Source organism: Microcaecilia unicolor, chromosome 6 (genome assembly GCF_901765095.1).
Source record: "Microcaecilia unicolor chromosome 6, aMicUni1.1, whole genome shotgun sequence".
NCBI lineage: Eukaryota > Metazoa > Chordata > Amphibia > Gymnophiona > Siphonopidae > Microcaecilia > Microcaecilia unicolor.
The window spans coordinates 183,530,240-183,548,243 of record NC_044036.1 but is presented as its reverse complement, the minus strand read 5'-3'; the positions used below and the strand labels follow the sequence as shown (position 1 = coordinate 183,548,243).

The 18,004-nt window shown below is 42.2% G+C and overlaps 1 protein-coding gene across 1 annotated transcript in view; it reads left to right on the top strand.

Moving 5' to 3' along the window:
- The window catches only part of UBA7 (ubiquitin like modifier activating enzyme 7), a 411,248-nt gene that overhangs the window by 244,130 nt on the left and 149,114 nt on the right, over window positions 1-18,004 (top strand). The window contains 3 exon segments of the mRNA XM_030206492.1: window positions 6,861-7,050; window positions 10,432-10,520; window positions 17,783-17,875. Coding sequence (XP_030062352.1) covers window positions 6,861-7,050; window positions 10,432-10,520; window positions 17,783-17,875 — 372 coding nt within the window.

Sequence of the window (18,004 nt, the reverse complement as noted above, 5' to 3'; positions counted from 1 at the left end):
ATTGGGCAGAAGATTTCAGCATATTTTCTATAATGACACCTGGATCTTTTTCTTGAGTGCTGACTCCTAAGGTGGATTCCAGCATCAGGTAACTATGATTCGGATTATTCTTCCCAATGTGCATCACTTTGCATTTCTCTACATTAACTTTCATCTGCTATTTGGATGCCCAGTCTTCCCATTTCCTAAGGTCTTCTTTAATTTTTCACAATCCGCACGTTTTGACCACTTTGAATAGTTTTGTGTCATCTGCAAATTTAAGCACCTCACATCCTGATTTTTCAGATCATTTATAAATATGTTAAATAGCACCAGACCCAGTACAGATCCTTGTGGCACTCCACTATTCATCCTCCTCCATTGAGAAAAATAGCTATTTAATCCTACCCTCTGTTTTCTGTCCAATAACCAATTCCTAATCCATGACTTTTTACTTTTCTTAGAAGTCTCTCATGAGGAACTTAGTCAAAAGCTTTCTGAAAATCTAGATACACTACATCAACTAGCTCATCTTTATCCACATGTTTATTCATGCCTTCAAATAACCCATGCTGACTCTGTTCCATTAAACCATGTTTGTCTACATGTTCTGTAATTTTATAATATTTTCCTCTATTTTGCCCAACACTGAAGTCAGGCTTACTGGTCTGTAATTACCTGGATCACCCCTGGAACCCTTTTAAAAAAATCGGCGCCACATTGGTCACCCTCCAATCTTCACTTACAATGGACGATTTTAACAACAGGTTACAGATCACTAGCAGCAGATCAGCAATTTCATCTTTTAATACCCTGGTGTGTATAGCATCCAGCCCAGGTGATTTACGCCTTCCAGATTCACTGACATTTACAGTTCCTGAACATCGTTGCCCTTGAAAACCATTTCCGTACAGGTAGATCTCTTACATCTTCTGTAAAGACTGAAGCAAAGAATTAATTCAACCTCTCCACTATAGCTTTGTCCTCCCTGAGTGCTCCTTCATGATCTAATGCTCCCATGGATTCCCTTGCAGGCTTTCTGCTTCTGATGTACCTGAAAAAGGTGCTTCTGTGAGTTCTCCGCGGCAACATTTTCTTCATATTCTCTTTTAGCCTTCTTATCAATGCTTTGCATATAGCTTGATAGTGCTTATGTTGCTTCTTATTTTCTTCTTTTGGATCCTTTTTCCATTCTTTGAAGGATGCTCCTTTGGCTCTAATATCCTCTTTCACGTCATACTTAACCATGCTGGCTGTTTGCTCTTCTTTCCACCTTTGTTAACATGTTAACATAGCAATTGGGCCTAGAACAGCAGAGGAGATTGTGGTCTGATGTGCAGCCTAACCACCCCCTCTTTCTGTTGTAATCAGAGCAGAAAGGTGTGAACCAAATCTAAATAAAATGTGGAATACATCTAGTCTGGGCTTCTACAATGGTATTTTTAAATAATGTCCACGCTGGATTTAAAGACCTAACCTTGACCCTTTTTAGCTTCTTTTTAACCTTTTTCCTCATTTTGTCATAGTTACCCTTTCAAAAATGAAATGCTGCCCAAGATCCTACTGTAATACTAAATGTATATTTTCTAACACATTTCCATTATTCATGATGTATTGTAAGCCACATTGAGCCTGCAAAGAGGTGGGAAAATGTGGGATACAAATGCAATAAATAAATAAATAAGTAGATTTTGTTAGTGACTTCACTCCAGTTATCGGCTCACATTTAATCATGTTACGACGATCCAACACCATTACCTCTTGTACCATGCCCTGCATTCTGCTAAGGAGTAGATCTAAAATAGCTCCCCCTTTTGTCAGGTCTTGGACCAGTTGTTCAAGGATGCAATAATTTATTACATCTAAGAATTTTAACTCCCTACCTCTCCCTGTTGTAACATTTATCCAGTCAATACTGGGGTAATTGAAATCACCCATTATTATAATGCTGCCCAAATTGCCAGCTTTCCTAATTACTGTAAACATTTATTCATCTGTTTGTTCTGTCCTGGTGGATGGTAGTACAGCCCTACCAGTATACTTTCCCTTCACACATATCCACAAGGATTCCGCACTTCTGTCTCTTTTATGTAGAATATTTATTATGTTTGACTCAATTCTCATCTCTGCTGTCTATATATTTATTAGCTTTACATTTAGCTTTATAGATTTTTATTATCACATCCTATTTGTTTAATTAGGTATAGTACATATTGTTTCAGTATCATTATGTATAATTTTGTATTTTATTATATCCGTTTGTGAGGACCCATGATGAAGGCCTTTGCACCAAAACATCCACCGTATTGGGTCTCATTTGTCAGCACAACCTGTATATTGCATCTGGGGGTCCTTTTACTAAGCTGTGGTAAAAGGGGGCCATGTTTTTGATGCATGCTGAGGCCCCCCTTTTACCGCAGTGGGTAAAAGGTTGTTTGTTTGAGTTTTTTAAAGAAATGGCCCTGCACAGCCATTTCGGGGGGAGGGGGGAGCACTTACTGCTTCCCATTGAAGTGGCGGTAAGGGCTCCCGCACTAACTCAGTGGTAACCAGGCAGTGTGCGGCACTGCCCAATTACCACCAGGTAAACATCGGTGCTACAAAAATAAACAAATTTTTGTAGCACTGGAAATGGTGGGAACTACCGAAGGGCTGCTGCGGTGGCCTGGTATTACTTCCGATTTAGCAAGCGGTAAGCCCGTGTTGGGCTTGCCGCCACTTAGTAAAAGACCCCCCTGGAGAATAAACTGTTTTTCTGAGCATTTTACATTTTATTGGAAGAATAAACTGAGCCGTTGGCCTTCCTGGCACTTACTTCATGGTATCTTCCACTCTTTGTTTGATCCGTATACAATCCACAGCCACCATGTAATCTATGTAATAAAAACTGTCTATGCTGGATGTTGTGCACCACATCCAACATTACTTGCTTCATTGCTTTCTACAAGTTACCACATGAATTGTGCTTACAAAGATGACTTTTCATCCATCATCGATCCTGCAAATACTGGACTTGCAGAAGAGACATTCTACTTCCATGGACATGCACTTTTGCATTTCACACTATATTACTACATTTATGAAAGTTAATTTTACTTTGCAGTTACATTACTTATTGCTGTTTATTGTTCATTTATCAAGTAACATAAACGCATGCCATTAAAATAAAGAAAAGGACAAAAGACCAGCACATAAGACAGGAGATACAAATTACAAAAAGTAAGCACAGGACCTACATAAAACAAAATCATACACTTACTTACATAGCATTCATAACCTTGTAGGGTAAAAAGACTAAAATATTCTGCTGCAGGAGGGGAATACAAGACGGGACATAATGCAGCAGCCATTCTTACATAGCATTCATCCAAATGAGGGCTGGCTCTATTATTTTACGCTGCAGACCTTACTGAAATTGCCTAGAAAAGTTAGAGTCCAAAAAGCTAACTGAAATAAATATGTTTTCAAAGCCTTGTGAAACAGACTAAAAGAGCTTTCCAACCGGATGTGCCGAGGAAGTGAATTCCATAATGCAGGAGACAGAAAATAGAATGCATGTAGATTCCCACCTCGCTCTTGATGGAGATGACAAAACTCACCTATTTGGGCTCATTTTTGAAAGAGGAGGACGTCCATCTTTTGACATAAAACGGAAGATGGACGTCCTTCTCCCAGAGATGTCCAAATCGGTATAATTAAAACCCGATTTTGGACGTCTCCAACTGCAGTCCGTCTCAAGGATGGCCAAATTTCAAGGGGGCTTGTCAGAGGCGTAGCGAAGGCGGGACTTGGGCGTGCCCAACATTTGGACGTCTTTGACCCATAATCAAAAACAACAAGGATGTCCCTGATGAACACTTGGACGTATTCACCCGGACATGTTGTTATTACGAATAAGGCACAAAACGTTGCCTGAAATGACCAGATGACCACCGGGGGGAATCGGGGATGACCTCCTGTTACTCCCCCAGTGGTCACTAACCCCCTCCCACCCTCAAAAACATCTTTCAAAATATGTCGTGCCAGCCTCAGATGTCATACTGAGGTCCATGACAGCGCATGTAGGACCCTGGAGCAATTTTAGTGGGTGCAGTGCACTTCAGACAGGTGGACCCAGCCCAATCCCCCCCCCCCCACCTGTTATGTTTGTGGAGGAAACAGCGAGCCCTCCAAAACCCACCAGAAATCCACTGTACCCACATCTAGGTGCATAGGCGGTCGGTGGCCCAACTGTTTGGGGAGGCTAAAGGGGGCGGGGTTGGGGTGGGGCCAGGGGTGGAGCTTAAATCCATAATTGTCTGATAACACAGAAAAAAATAAATAAATAAAAGTCACAATTAATACCTTTTATTAAATTTAGATATTAGATATGTATCATATGTCAAAGAATAAAGTGGTTGCTCAAAGCATATTCTAAGCACAATCACTCAACTGCAAAACACTATGCACAACTTTGTGCAAAAACACACTCAGAACCTTACTGTACCATAAATATTACACTGGGCAGAACCTAATACACCAATATACCACCCATACGGAAAATGCAGACCGTCAACAATATGAAACAATTCTCATGTAGAGCCACAAAACACCCTAATTCATGTTTAATGTGGGATAAAATGCCATAAATAAATAAATATAAACTTTTAATGTTGAGCACCTGATTCTCAAAGTGGACATATTCCAAACACTATAATGAAAATAAAATGATCTTTTCTACCTTTGTTGTCTGGTTGTCCGATTCTGCTGCTATCTGTTCTCAGTGCAGGTCAGGAAGTCGTCCTCGTTAAATATCTCCCTGGCAACCCAGCCAACCCCCCCCCCCTCCCCCTGCTCTCCCAGCAGTAAGGTAAACAAACCATAAACCAATTTCTACAATTGGTTACACAAGGCTAGAGGGCTTTCACTGCAGCTCCTGCTGTGAGGATGGAGGTAAATCAACAATTTAAACCTCTCAGAGCACAGCAGGGGAGGCTTAGCCTGTCCAAGCCTCTTATACCGGGCGCCTATGTCTAGGTGCTCCCCTTCACCCATAATGGTTATGGTAGTAGTGTACAGTTGTGGGTTTTGGGGGCTCAGCACACAAGGTAAGGGAGCTATGTACCTGGGAGCAATTTATGAAGTCCACTGCAGTGCCCCCTAGGGTGCCCAGTTGGTATCCTGGCATGTCAGGGGGACCAGTGCACTACAGATGCTAGCTTCTCCCATGACCAAATGGCTTGTATTTGGCCGTTTGTTGACATGGACGTCTTTGGTTTCGAAAATCGCCGAAAGTCAGACAAGTCAGAAATGTCCATGTCTAGGGATGTCCAAATCTAGGGACGTCCAAATTTAAGGATTTGGATGTCTCTGACAGTATTTTCGAAACAAAAGATGGACGTCCATCTTTTTTTTTTAAATATGGGTTTCCCGCCCCTAGATTTGGATGTTATGCAAGGATGTCCAAATCGCAACTTGGACATCCCTTTCAAAAATGCCCCTCATTGTCTACTAAAGATCGAAGAGTACAACCTGGGGTATATGGTGCAGTTAGAGAAGCTAAGTATGAAGGAATAGTTGTATGAAGAGCTCTGTGTGGTAAAGTAAGAATTTTAAACTTAATCCTGTATTCAACTGGTAACCAGTGAAGGCGTTGAAGAAGTGGAGTAGCCTTATTGTATCTACCTGCCCTACAGTTGATTTGCTGTGCTACTATTCACCTAGGCATGTTATATGTTTACATTAATCTTGTTTGCATTACTGAATGGTTACTATTACTGTTTTCATATTCAGTATTGATTGACATGTATTCACATATTTTTACTGTTGTTCATTCATTGCTATGTTGCATCATTGCAAGTTTTATTGTGTTGTTGGATAAACACATGTACAACAAACTTAGCTAATGTTTTAAGATGCCTGGTGCCCCTGGAGTGTCATCTATATTAAGAAAAAAGGGGGGATTGTAGGGGTGTAAGCCCCTGCCACATATAACTAGTAAATGCAAAGTTTGATTAACAGCGTCCTATGCTACACAGTACAAGGTTGTATAAGACAGGCTCTGTAATCGCTATCAGGTAATAAACAGGTGGCCTGGTTTTGTGCCACAGGGAACTACTACTTTCTGATAAGTGTTCATTATAAAGCATTTAAAGAACTTTTGTTCCTAACTTCATCCTAAGTTTCTCTTGAACTTGTACATAACTCTTAAACCCTGGTTATTTCCATTTTCATTCCTTTCTTAAAAATAGTAAAGCTTTCATTATTGTATTTGTTACATGTATTACGTAGTTTTAGTGTATCTAGATGGAGTCAGAACTTAGTAAGCTAAATACAGGCGTGCTTGTCATTTATTTGCACGTCTTATCCTACACTGTCCAGCTGGGGCAGATGTGGTTACTGACTTACTCTGACAAGACAGCTTTGTGTTTGGAAGGAGTCTCTGGAGGTGAGTTCTCCAGATTCATTGATGCTTTAGCAGCTGTCTCAGTATATTTTTTGATAACTTTCTTTCCCATGAGTTATTGGGGATCGTAGGGGCCCGTTTACTTTAGTGCACAATAATGAAATTAACTTGCACTAAATGCTGCATGTCCTATTTTATACTTGTGGGCCATGTGGTACTTAGCACGCAGTAATTCCATTAGTATGTGCTAAGCTTTTGTAAAAGGACACCTTAAAATCTATTTCCTCTGCAGTAACCCATTTCTTTTTGTCTCTTGATCTTCCTAAAGCAAAAGTTTGGGAGTCTTTGTATTTACCCTGTGATAACCTCATCCTCTGTTTCTAGAGCAGGAGTCATAGAGGGGTTTCAAAGTCCCCCCCCACCCCCCCAATAGTTGCTTCTCCTGCATCTCTTTCAGTATTTTTGCTGGGGTAACCCATTTCTCTTATCTCTTTAGAAAATGCACTTGGATTATATTGTGGCAGCTGCCAATCTCTACGCTCAGACCTATAGACTGCCAGGCTCCAGAGACCGAGATGCCATACAGCGCACTATGGACACCATCACTGTTTCTTCCTTCAGCCCAAAATCTGGAGTGAAAATCCATGTCACTGATGAAGAAATGAAAGAGTTTGTAAAAGATGTAGGTAAGAAATCATATTTGAGCTTGTGAGAGTTCCAAAACACTGAAAGCTAAAGTGTCTGGTCTGAAGCTTGTGATGTCTTATCTGAGCCCCAACAAATGAAATCCAGCAGCCAGTACTGAGGAGACTAGTAGAGAGATCAGAGCACAATGGGCAGACAGCGGAAGCACTGGCCTATTCCACTTCCAACTCCGCTTCATGTCATCGGTACAGTGTCCACCGAAGCTGACAGTATATCTTCAGTCTTTATGCGTAGCATGTTGTGCATTGGTCACAGCAGGCAGCAGTCTAAGACAGTTTTTTTTATGTTTAAATCTTTCTATTCACAATGCAACAATGATTTTGCTACTGAGAGAAAAACATGTGATTTATACTAAATTGAACATGCCGATTCCAAATATGAACTCCGAAATTGCCGTCGAGGTTTTAAGTTATACATGCAAAGCCTATTCACTTATAATATTAATGCTTGGGATGCATTTGTGCTAGTAGTCAGAACTTCCTTGGGAACAGACGAGCTGAAAACTATGCTGAACTAGTAGACAACATGCTTAAAGCATATGAACAACTTGGCTGCCGAATGTCATTGAAAATGCATTTCTTACATTCTCATCTTGACTTTTTCCCACCCAATTTGGGACACGTAAATGACAAACATGGAGAGAAGTTCCATAAAGACATTTCTACAATGGAGAACAGATATCAAGGCCGCTGGAATCCCAACATGATGGGGGACTACTGCTGGTTTTTGCAATGGGAAAATATGACAGGTCACAAATGCAAAAGTAGATGCCTGAAGCACTTTTAACAGTACTGGGCCTTGCTGAAGTAAGACTTTTAAACTGGAAAACGAGACTTTTTAAAAATTTTGTTATTCCATTACATTTTCATATACTGTTTACTACGAAAACTTTGATGTAGATCAGGTAATTGTTGGAGTAAAACTCGTTCTGTAAAAAATTATTCAATGCTTTCCAAGTGCTTAATTCATTTGGGCAAACTTATGCATAACAAAATTTCCTGACGTGTTACAACAATTCTGACTTTGGATTTGGAATACGCACACTGAATTTAGTATAGGACAAATGGTTTTTGCCCAGTAGCACACAAAATTTTTTGTTGTTGTTGTGTTGTGTTATTGGTGAGACACTACTACTATTTATCATTTCTAAAGCGCTACTACATGTACGCAGCGCTGTACACTTGAACATGAAGAGAGAGTCCCTGCTCGACAGAGCTTACAATCTAATTAGGACAGACAAACAGGACAAACAAGAGATAAGGGAATATTAAAGTGAGGATGATAAAATAAGGGTTCTGAACAAAGTGAATAAGGGTTAGGAGATAACCAGCACAAAGACGGAATTACGTTTATCAAACAGTAAACCAAAATGAAATATTCACCCTTACAAAACCAAAATTTTGCCTTATCTTTATAGTACTCTTCAACCTCCCATGTTTCCGTTCTCCCCACACAAACCCGATTCTCAGTCTTATACTCTGATGACTTTTATTTAATGATATACCTTGCTCAAGGCAAGTTGCAACTTTAAAAATGTCAATTTTATTTAATTTACATTTGGATATACTGCTTACACGTTAACAAAAACTATCAAAGCAATGTATAGTTAAAATCACACAACTTCCCATCCACTCCCGAACCCCTCCAAAAATATTTAAAGACCACTACTCCATTCCTGTCCTTTCTCATCCTCTTCAGTCTCTGTCTCCATCTGCAAACCCCCCTGTTTTTGCTCTGCTTTCCCTCCCATTTTTCCTGGTAACTTCTGTACTTGCTCAGTGTCTAGTGATTCTTCTCCAACCTCAGCATTCAAACTGTTCTGATTCTCCAGGCTGCTTTCGACACTGTTGACCACACCATACACCTAGATATGCTGTCCTCGATTGGATTCCACGGTCCTGTTCTTTCCTGGTTCTCCTCCTACCTCTCACTTCGCACTTTCAGTGTTCACTCTGGCGGTTCCTCTTCAACTTCCATCCCACTTTCAGTTGGTGTGCCTCAGGGTTCTGGCCTTGGACCCCTCCTCTTTTCCATCTATACCTCTTCCCTTGGTACCCTGATTTCATCCCACGGCTTTCAATACCATCTTTATGCAGACGATTCTCAGATCTACATCTCCACCCCTGAAATCTCAACCGTAACCCAGGACAAAATTTCATCCTGCTTGTCTGTACGCCATCTGAAGCTAAACATGACTAAAACAGAACTTCTCATTTTTCCCCCTAAACCCACCTCCCCTCTTCCCCATTCTCTATCTCTGTTAATGGCTCTCACATCCTCCCTGTCTCCTCGGCTCGTAATCTTGGTGTCATCTTTGATTCCTCTCTCTCCTTCTCTGCACATATTCAACAGATCGCCAAAACCTGTCATTTCTTTATCTACTCACTATAATAAACTTGGGTTCAAAATAATTTATCTTTTTTTATATATGCACTTTAAAAAAATACTATAAAGTGTTTTAAATTGTTTTAAATGTGCTCAGACCATACCGTTTACACCCATTATATCCCCAAGAGGAATATGTGGTGGTGTCACAATGGAACCATCATTGCACATATGATGTTCCACCTCCTAATATTTGTGTATGTACATACAGCTGAGCCCAAGTAGATCTTAATCACCGGTGTATGCGTATATCTATAATACATATGTATAGGTCATAAACTACTCACATTAAATACTGTGAGACTTGAGCTCAAACCTCCGCCCATAAATTATGGTGCATTCCATATTACCATCTGATACATGGATAATAAAACATACAATTCAACATTTGTTTGAACCTAAAGGAGGTATATGTTAATTCATGACACCCTGATCTCACTTCCCCCACATATCTTACATAAACCAACCCACAATGCGATATACACACATATTCACATAATTATTTCACTTCCCTTGGGGTATATTGTGCTCGTGTTTGTGCTTCATTAAAATCACATATCATTCATCCATTCCAATCTTGCCATCATAATAACTGCTCCCTTCCTTTCTGAATACACTGCCAAAACCCTTATCCACACCCTTGTCACCTCTCGCTTGGATTATTGCAATTTACTTCTCACTGGTCTTCCGCTCAGTCATCTCTCTCCTCTCCAGTCTATCCAAAATTCTGCAGCACGGCTTATTTTCCGCCAAAATTGTTATACCCATACTAGCCCACTCCTCAAATCACTTCACTGGCTCCCTGTCCGCTTCCGTATACAGCAGTTCATATAAAGCAAGGCGTAAGGCTTTCCTGAGTTTTGTTCCTGTGTCACTGTAAGTGTCACAGAAGAAACTCTAGAGTGCAGCTACCTCTTAGCTAAGAGCATGGGAACCATAAGGCTGAACTTCTCTTATCCTATTTTTCTGCCATATAGACCAGCAGCGTCTGGAGGAGCTGAGAACCATCCTAGCTGATGCCTCCCCTTTCAGAGCGTACATGATGGACCCTGTTCACTTTGAAAAGGTATTTGTGTTTTACACTTTCATTCTGTGGTTCCACTGCTTACCCCTTAGAGATTATGGAGCTCAGTTTATGAGTAAGGGGGTAATTTTATCTCAGGTCACCTAGGTTAATAGGGCAGGAAGGTGCTTTAGTTATTTATGCACATATCAGGGGCATAGCCAGACCTTGAGTAAAGGGGGAGCCAGAGCCCAAGGTGGGGGGGCACATTTTGGCCCGCCTCCCTGCTCCCGCCCTCCCACCGCCACTTCCACACACCCCCTTGGCCGCTACCGCCACCCTCCTGCCACCACTTCCTTCCTCCCCCCCCCCCCCCCCACTGCCGCCACTGCAAAGGTACCGTGGCTGGCAGGGATCCCCAATCTTCGCAAGCTAAAGCGTTTGTCCTGCACTGGTCTCACATTGCTTGGCACCCTGTTCTGTTTTCAGTCGCTGTGCATGCTCATTTTAATGAAACTGAGCATGCGCAAGCATGCTCAGTTTCATTAAAACGAGTGTCAACAGCGACAGAAAACAGGACAGGGCACCAGGCAATGTGAGACCAGCGCAGGACAAACACTTTAGCTTGTGGGGGTTGGGTAGCTCCACCAACCAAACCGGGGACCCCAGAGCCAATTTGGGGGGCCCAGGCCCCTGTGGCCCCCCCATAGCTACGCCACTGGCACATATATGAACACTTCCACAAAACTGACCATTTTCCGGCTACATGCTATCCCAGGGCAGGGGAACCACAGTCCTGGAGGGTTTTCAGGATTTCCACAATGAGTATGCATAAGATAGATTTGCTTACTGCTTCCATTGTACGCAAATAGACAAGCATAGTGTCACGAAAAACCTAGCCACCCGCCTGGGGTTACTCCACGGCCACTTAGAGGGTCTATCCCTAGCACAGCTCGGGTCAGCCTGCACCTGCCGCTTGTGCTGTACACTAGCACCTTCCTCCCACCGACTGGGTCACAACCACCTCTGGGCGAGTCTCCGGCTCTGCAGTTATTCCCAATGATTTCTAAGTTACTGCGGCACACTCCCAGAGGTTCCACAGTTCCCAGAAAGCATTCACAGACCTAACACAGAAACCACCAGGATTCTTTATCAGTGCAGACAAATAGGGCGAACAAACAATTATGTTTATTCTTTTAAAAATATTGAACAGTGGAACAAAATAGTACAAATAGGCGAGCAATAACAGGTAACTGAAATATGGATCAATTATAACACAAACTAAACATTTGCATACTGGCTAAACAGTACATGGGAAGATCAGGACATATAATTCACCGAGCCTCAGCAAAGAGATTTGGCTCTCTTTCTTCCAGGCTAAGACCGTAGCAACAGCCAGCAACAACTGCTGGGTAATTTCAAACTCCAAGCCAATCAGAGCCCAGAACAGTCAAGTTTCAAATAAAAAGTGGTTACATCACTTCAGGCATTTCTTTTTATCTGTGTGCCAAATAAAAGAAAGAGAAGTTAGTCTTCTGTAACAGCTTTAAGCATAAACATGCATCATCTGCTGGCTAAACAGGAGAAATACACTTCAGAACATAATGCAGGAAAATATCCAATACATTTTACAGGCTTAAAGCACACTGTTTCTTCACACATATTCATTGTGGAAATGGTTTGTGGCCTTCGAGGGCGGTGCTTGCCCACCCCTGCACTGTCCTGCAAGTACACCACTGTATTCGATGGTCTGCAGTTGCAGGTGGGGGTTCACATGGGTGGGGTAGTAGGGTACATATTAAAATACTGTAATCTGTGTGCTGTTTTACAATCCAGGCGAGAGCATTTACAGTGGTGTAAGTTATCGTGCCTAAAACACTGGTGCATTTTTTTATCTTTTAAGCTAGTATTCTATAAAGAAAATAGGTGCCTGCTTTTTTTTACAGAATAGGCTCCAAATAGATGCACCCTTTATAAAATTACCCTCTGAAAGGGCAGTTCTGTAACTAGGTGCTCATGTAGACATGTGCATTGCACACCTCAGTGCAGAGAAAGTTGGGGTTGCGTGTGTGTGTGTCCTTGGTGCTATTCTAAGGGACACACAGAAGTGCTATAGTATGCAATTTCCAGGGGCGTAGAGGTGGGCAGAGCATGGGAGGGGCATAAGCGGGGCTCCCAGTTATGTACTTAACAGAATGTTGCAATTTACGTGCCCTTGTTGCATTTGGGCGTCCTCAGTTGCAGCATATCTATGGCTGCTGTAAGTGCAGCCACCTAACTGTTGGAGTGCCGATGACGGTTACCCTAGTATTCTATCACAAAACCTGGGTGTCCAGACGCCGTTATAGGGATAGACATCGGAGCGCCTAAAAGTAGGTGCCCATGTGTAGAATTGCCACCTAAATGCCTTTTCTGTTGTTTTTTAATCCTAAATCAATGTTCTTCATTTAAGGCCTAGAAGCTATTGCTCTATAGCTCTCTTCCTTCCATACATATTCTTTCCCACCTTCTTCTGAACAACTATTTTGTTTTATTATACCAACTTAAGGCTCTCGGTAAAATTGAAAAGGAGTGAGTATGGAGGTTGTAAATGGGCAGTGGAAGAACAGACTTGTGCTCAAGCTGGAGCGTCATTGGAAGGTAATCCCCCTCTGGCCCAGTCACCAGGTGCTTTGTCCAGTGTTGGTCCTGGCTCTCATATTTTTTCTCCCGGGATGAACCCAGTGTGAAAATAGATTAGTAGCGTATTCCAGAATATGCAGTGAATATCTCTCACTTCTGCTTAGGATGATGTCACTTCCTCCCTAGTGCTCCCTTGTTGCTGGAAAGAAGTACAGCTTTCTTCCTGTCAAGGCTAGAACAAATCCACATACCAGGTCATCTGAGCTTTTAAAATTTAGAGCTTATTGCTGGGGCCCAGGATTGCCGAGAAGGGGGGCAAAATTCCCCAGGTTCGGGCCTCCAAAGGGGGCCCGGCGCTGTGGTCTCTCTCTCTCTTCTGCGCCTGTCAGGACCCGGGTGATCGCATCCCGACAGGAGCAGGAAAGAGAAAACTCCGGTGCCAGGCCCCCCTTGGAGGCTGGGGAGGACCCAGAGGAGCAGACACTGCAGGTCTTTCTCCAGCGCTGTTCTTCTCTCTGCCCATTGCTTGCCAAGTGGCTGCTTTTCCTCTTAGGCCGCTCATGCTCGGTTTTGAAACCAAGCATGCACTGAGAGAAAAAGCAGAAGCAAGGGCAGGCAATGGGCAGAGTGAAGAGCAGCGCTGGAGGAAGACCTCTTCTGCTGGCGGGGCCTCAGGATCCCCATCAGCCAAAGGTATTTATATTGTAGTTGCGGCGGCGGCGGCAATCCGGGGGGGGGGGTGCAGCAGCGGCGACAATCTTGAGGAGGGGGGGTAGCGACCCTGTCCTGGGCCCGGCAGCGGTGGCCTTGCCCCAGACCCAGCTCAGTCTCCCAGAGGCCTTCTGGGGCCAGGCAAAGGAGACACCACCAATGTCATGGGACTGTCTCAAGAAGTTGTGTCTTTCAAGTAGCCCCCCCCCCTGAGAATCTGCTGCTTCAGCCTATGGGGTCTGAGCTGAGATACTGCAGCTTGCCACTGGGCCTTTTATTAGTTGGCAAAGAGGGAGAGAAAATCTCAAAAGAGACAGAGAGGAAGGAAAGTGGCAGAAAACAGGAAGAGGATTCTGAGAGGAAAGGAGTAGGGAGATGGGGAGAGAGTGTTAGGAGAGAATTAAATGGGAGCACTCTTTTTGAAAGAAGGGGAAGGGGGAAGAGATAGAAAAGAAAAATAAAGGATATGGATAAAAATGAGCTGTTTAACTTGCAAACAGTGAAACATTATCAATGCAGCTGCATATCCGTAGTGCTAGAAGAGTGAAGGGTCGAGGCTTGATTAGTGGTTGAGTTTTTGTGGGGTTTCTGGAGTAAGTCCGGGTTTATTTCCGGCATGGTAGTTTTGGGGTAAGGTGTCTTACCTTGTTAATTCATAGTATTAGTGAATGAGAAGGAGAGTTTTTTTATACCATTCGTTTTTCTCATATAGATATGAGTTTTTGCGCATGGTTTTTTTGCTCTCTTTTTCTCTTTCACTGGAACCAATGATATTACTCTACTCCTGAATATAATAGTGGATTTAGCATTATTTGCAGTGTTTTCCCTATTAGGAGCTTTGAGGTTCCCTATTGATTAATTTGCCAGTAAGGATCTCTGTGATTTTCCTTGAATTACAAGGGCAGACACCTGCAAAACTTTAGTTTCAAACTTTTTTTGAGATATAGTATACTATTTACAATGTCAACACAAAACATAATAAAACATTTTTATTGACAGTGTAGGATATAATGTATAATGTAGGGTTAAGTTTCTCTTCTTTCCCTTGGCCTTTTGGCTTGGTCTCCAGTCCTCCTTTTCTGTGGTGAATGTGGTTATAACATTTTCTAAATGCCTGTGCATTTTTAGGTACTATTTTTCTCCACAGCAGAGATGTCTGTGAAGGACAGATCAGCCACTTGGCTGCAACTGTGGGTTTCTATATATACAGTGGTATTTTTGTTGTTATACCATGACCTCGTTGGTATGGTAGATTCAACCTGGTCAGTACTTTAACAGAGACCCAAGAAAAACTTAACTGGAGGAATTGCTGAAAGCTGCATGGAAGCACTCATCTCTCTGACCCATAATATAACTTCTCTCTGACACAACATGGTGTGAGAGGCCATGCCTTCCTCTGAGCCCCGTTTCCCCTCAAGAACAGAGGCATAGATCAGCTAAGGCCATTTTACAAATCGAATCCAGCAGGGTGGAAGCAAGCGGGAATTCTTCCTGCTGGGATGAAAGTCAGGGAATGGGGTTGGTGTGGGGGTGAGGAAGAAGATTTTCTTGGAAGAACTTGGCAGGGGAGTTCATTTGTGGGAAAAATGGAGGCCTCCTCCTAAGGGTGTATTGTTACTGGTGGGGCCTTTGAATGGGGGAAGGTTGCTGATTGGGATCCTTCTTCTGGGGAGAAGTTTGCATTAGTGCCTTGATCATGGCTCAGCATTTTCTAAGAATATAACAGGCATTTAGAGGTAAGTCTTCAGAGATTTGCGGAAGTTAATTAATTCGTTGATCGTTCTCAAGTGAGTTGGAAGTGCATTCCACAGCTGTGTGCCCATATAAGAAAAGCTGGTCGCGTGTGTTAGTTTGTATTTTAATCCTTTACAACTGGGGAAGTGTAGGTTGAGAAAGGTGCGGGAAGATTTTTTAGCGTTTCTGGGTGGCAGGTCCACTAGGTCTAGCATATAGGTCGGGGCATCTCCGTAAATGATTTTATGAACAATCGTGCAGATCTTGAACACGATACATTCTTTAAGTGGGAGCCAGTGTAATTTCTTTCTCATGGGTTTTGCACTTTAATATTTTGTTTTCCCAAATATGAGTCTAGCAGCGGTATTCTGGGCTGTTTGAAGTTTTTTGATGGTCTGTTCTTTACAGCCAACATAAAGTGCATTGCAATAGTCCAGGTGACTTCATACCATTGACTGTACCAGGTTCCAAAAAGTGGCCCTTGGGAAGAAAGGTTTTACTCTTTTGAGTTTCCACATGGAATGGAACATTTTCTTAGTTGTATTCTTCACGTGGTTTTCAAGTGTAAGATTTTGGTCAATGGTAACACCCAGAATTTTCAAATTGTTTGAGACGGGGAGGGAGAAGTTTGGGGTGGTTATGGTGGTGAATTTATTTGTATTGTGTTGTGAGGTGATTATAAGACATTGTGTTTTTTCTGCGTTGAGTTTTAGTTGAAATGCATCCGCCCATGAGTGCATGATTTGGAAGCTTTGGTTGATTTCGTTGGTGATTTCCTTTAGGTCATGTTTGAATGGGATGTAAATCGTGACATCGTCTGCATATATGTATGGGTTGAGATTTTGATTGTCTAATAGCTTGGCTAGTGGTGTCATCATTAGGTTAAAGAGGATTGGTGAGAGGGGGTCCTTGGAGAACACCGCATTCAGGTATCCATGGGACTGATATCTCCACGTTAGTTGTTACTTGGTAGGATCTTGTTGTCAGGAATCCTCTAAACCAATTAAGAACGTTGCCTCCCACTCCAAAGTATTCCAGGATTTGTAATAATATGCCATGGTTGACCATGTCGAAGGCACTGGACATGTCAAATTGTAAGAGAAGTATGTTATTGCCGGTTGCAATTGTTGGTTTAAATTTATTCATTAAAGTTACTAGTACTGTTTCTGTGCTGTAGTTTGATCGAAATCCTGATTGCGATTCGTGCAGAATTGAGTGTTTATTTAAGTGGTTAGTGAGCTGTTTCGTCACTACACCTTCCATAAGTTTGGTTATCAGCGGGATAGATGCTACTGGGCGGTAGTTGGTTAAGTCATTTGTACTTTTCTTTGCGTCCTTAGGTAAAGGAGTAAGTAGTATATTTCCCTTATCCTTTGGGAAGAGACCACTTTGTAGCATGTAGTTTAGGTGTCTCGTGAGGTCTGTTATAAATTGTTGAGGGGCAGATCTTATAAGATTACTAGGACAGATGTCTAGTTTGCATAGCGATTTGGCGTATCTTTTGAGTGATTGAGAGATGTTTTCGATCGATAGTGAGTCAAAGTTGGTCCATGATCGGTCTGCTGGATATTCCCCATGTGTTGGGTTTAGACATTCAAGGAGATTTACATAATCAATTGTGTTGCTGGGTATCATAGTTCGTAGCTTTATGATTTTCTCTTTGAAGTAATTCGCAAGGTTGTTTGCTGATGGGGTATCACTGTTGTTAGAAGTAACCGGCGTGGTATTTAGTAGATTATTTACGAGTTGGAAGAGTTTATGTGTATCCTTGTAGCCTGGTCCGATTTTAGTTTTAAAATAAGATCTTTTGGTCTGTCTGATGGTGTATTTGTATTTTCTTTGTAGTTGTTTCCATTCGTTGCGCGCAGAGTCGTCTTTTTTCTTATTCCATGCTCGTTCTAATCTTCTGACTTGTGTTTTTAGCTCTTTCAGTTCTTCATTAAACCATGGTATTGAGTTTTTTCTATGTGAGCTGTATCTAGCCATTTTACATTCACTCTGGATGATCTAGTTGTCTGATATCTTAGGGACCCTTTTAGTAAAGCTTAAGTTGCACTAAAAGACATTCGCGCATGCTAAATGCTGCACATCCTATTTTAAACCTATAGGCCTCGTGGTATTTAGCACATGCTAATGTCCGCTAGCACCGCTAAGCTGTAGTAAAAGCACCCCTTAGTTACCTAGCTTAGATTCCTTTGAAAACTGCTATGCGCTTGTACTAAAATGTTTTTTTTTTGTTTACAAATCTTTTTCCATAGGATAATGACAGCAATTTCCACATGGATTTCATTGTAGCAGCATCAAACTTAAGAGCCGAGAACTATGGAATACCCCAAGCAGACAGACACAAGGTGAGGAGGAGGGAACAGGGATGCCATCATACTCATTATGTCTTGGAGGTATGGGTGCAAGCAGACCCTTAACCTGTCTGCTCAAGAACTATGTTCTGTGACATCAACACAAAACTATACTTATTTATT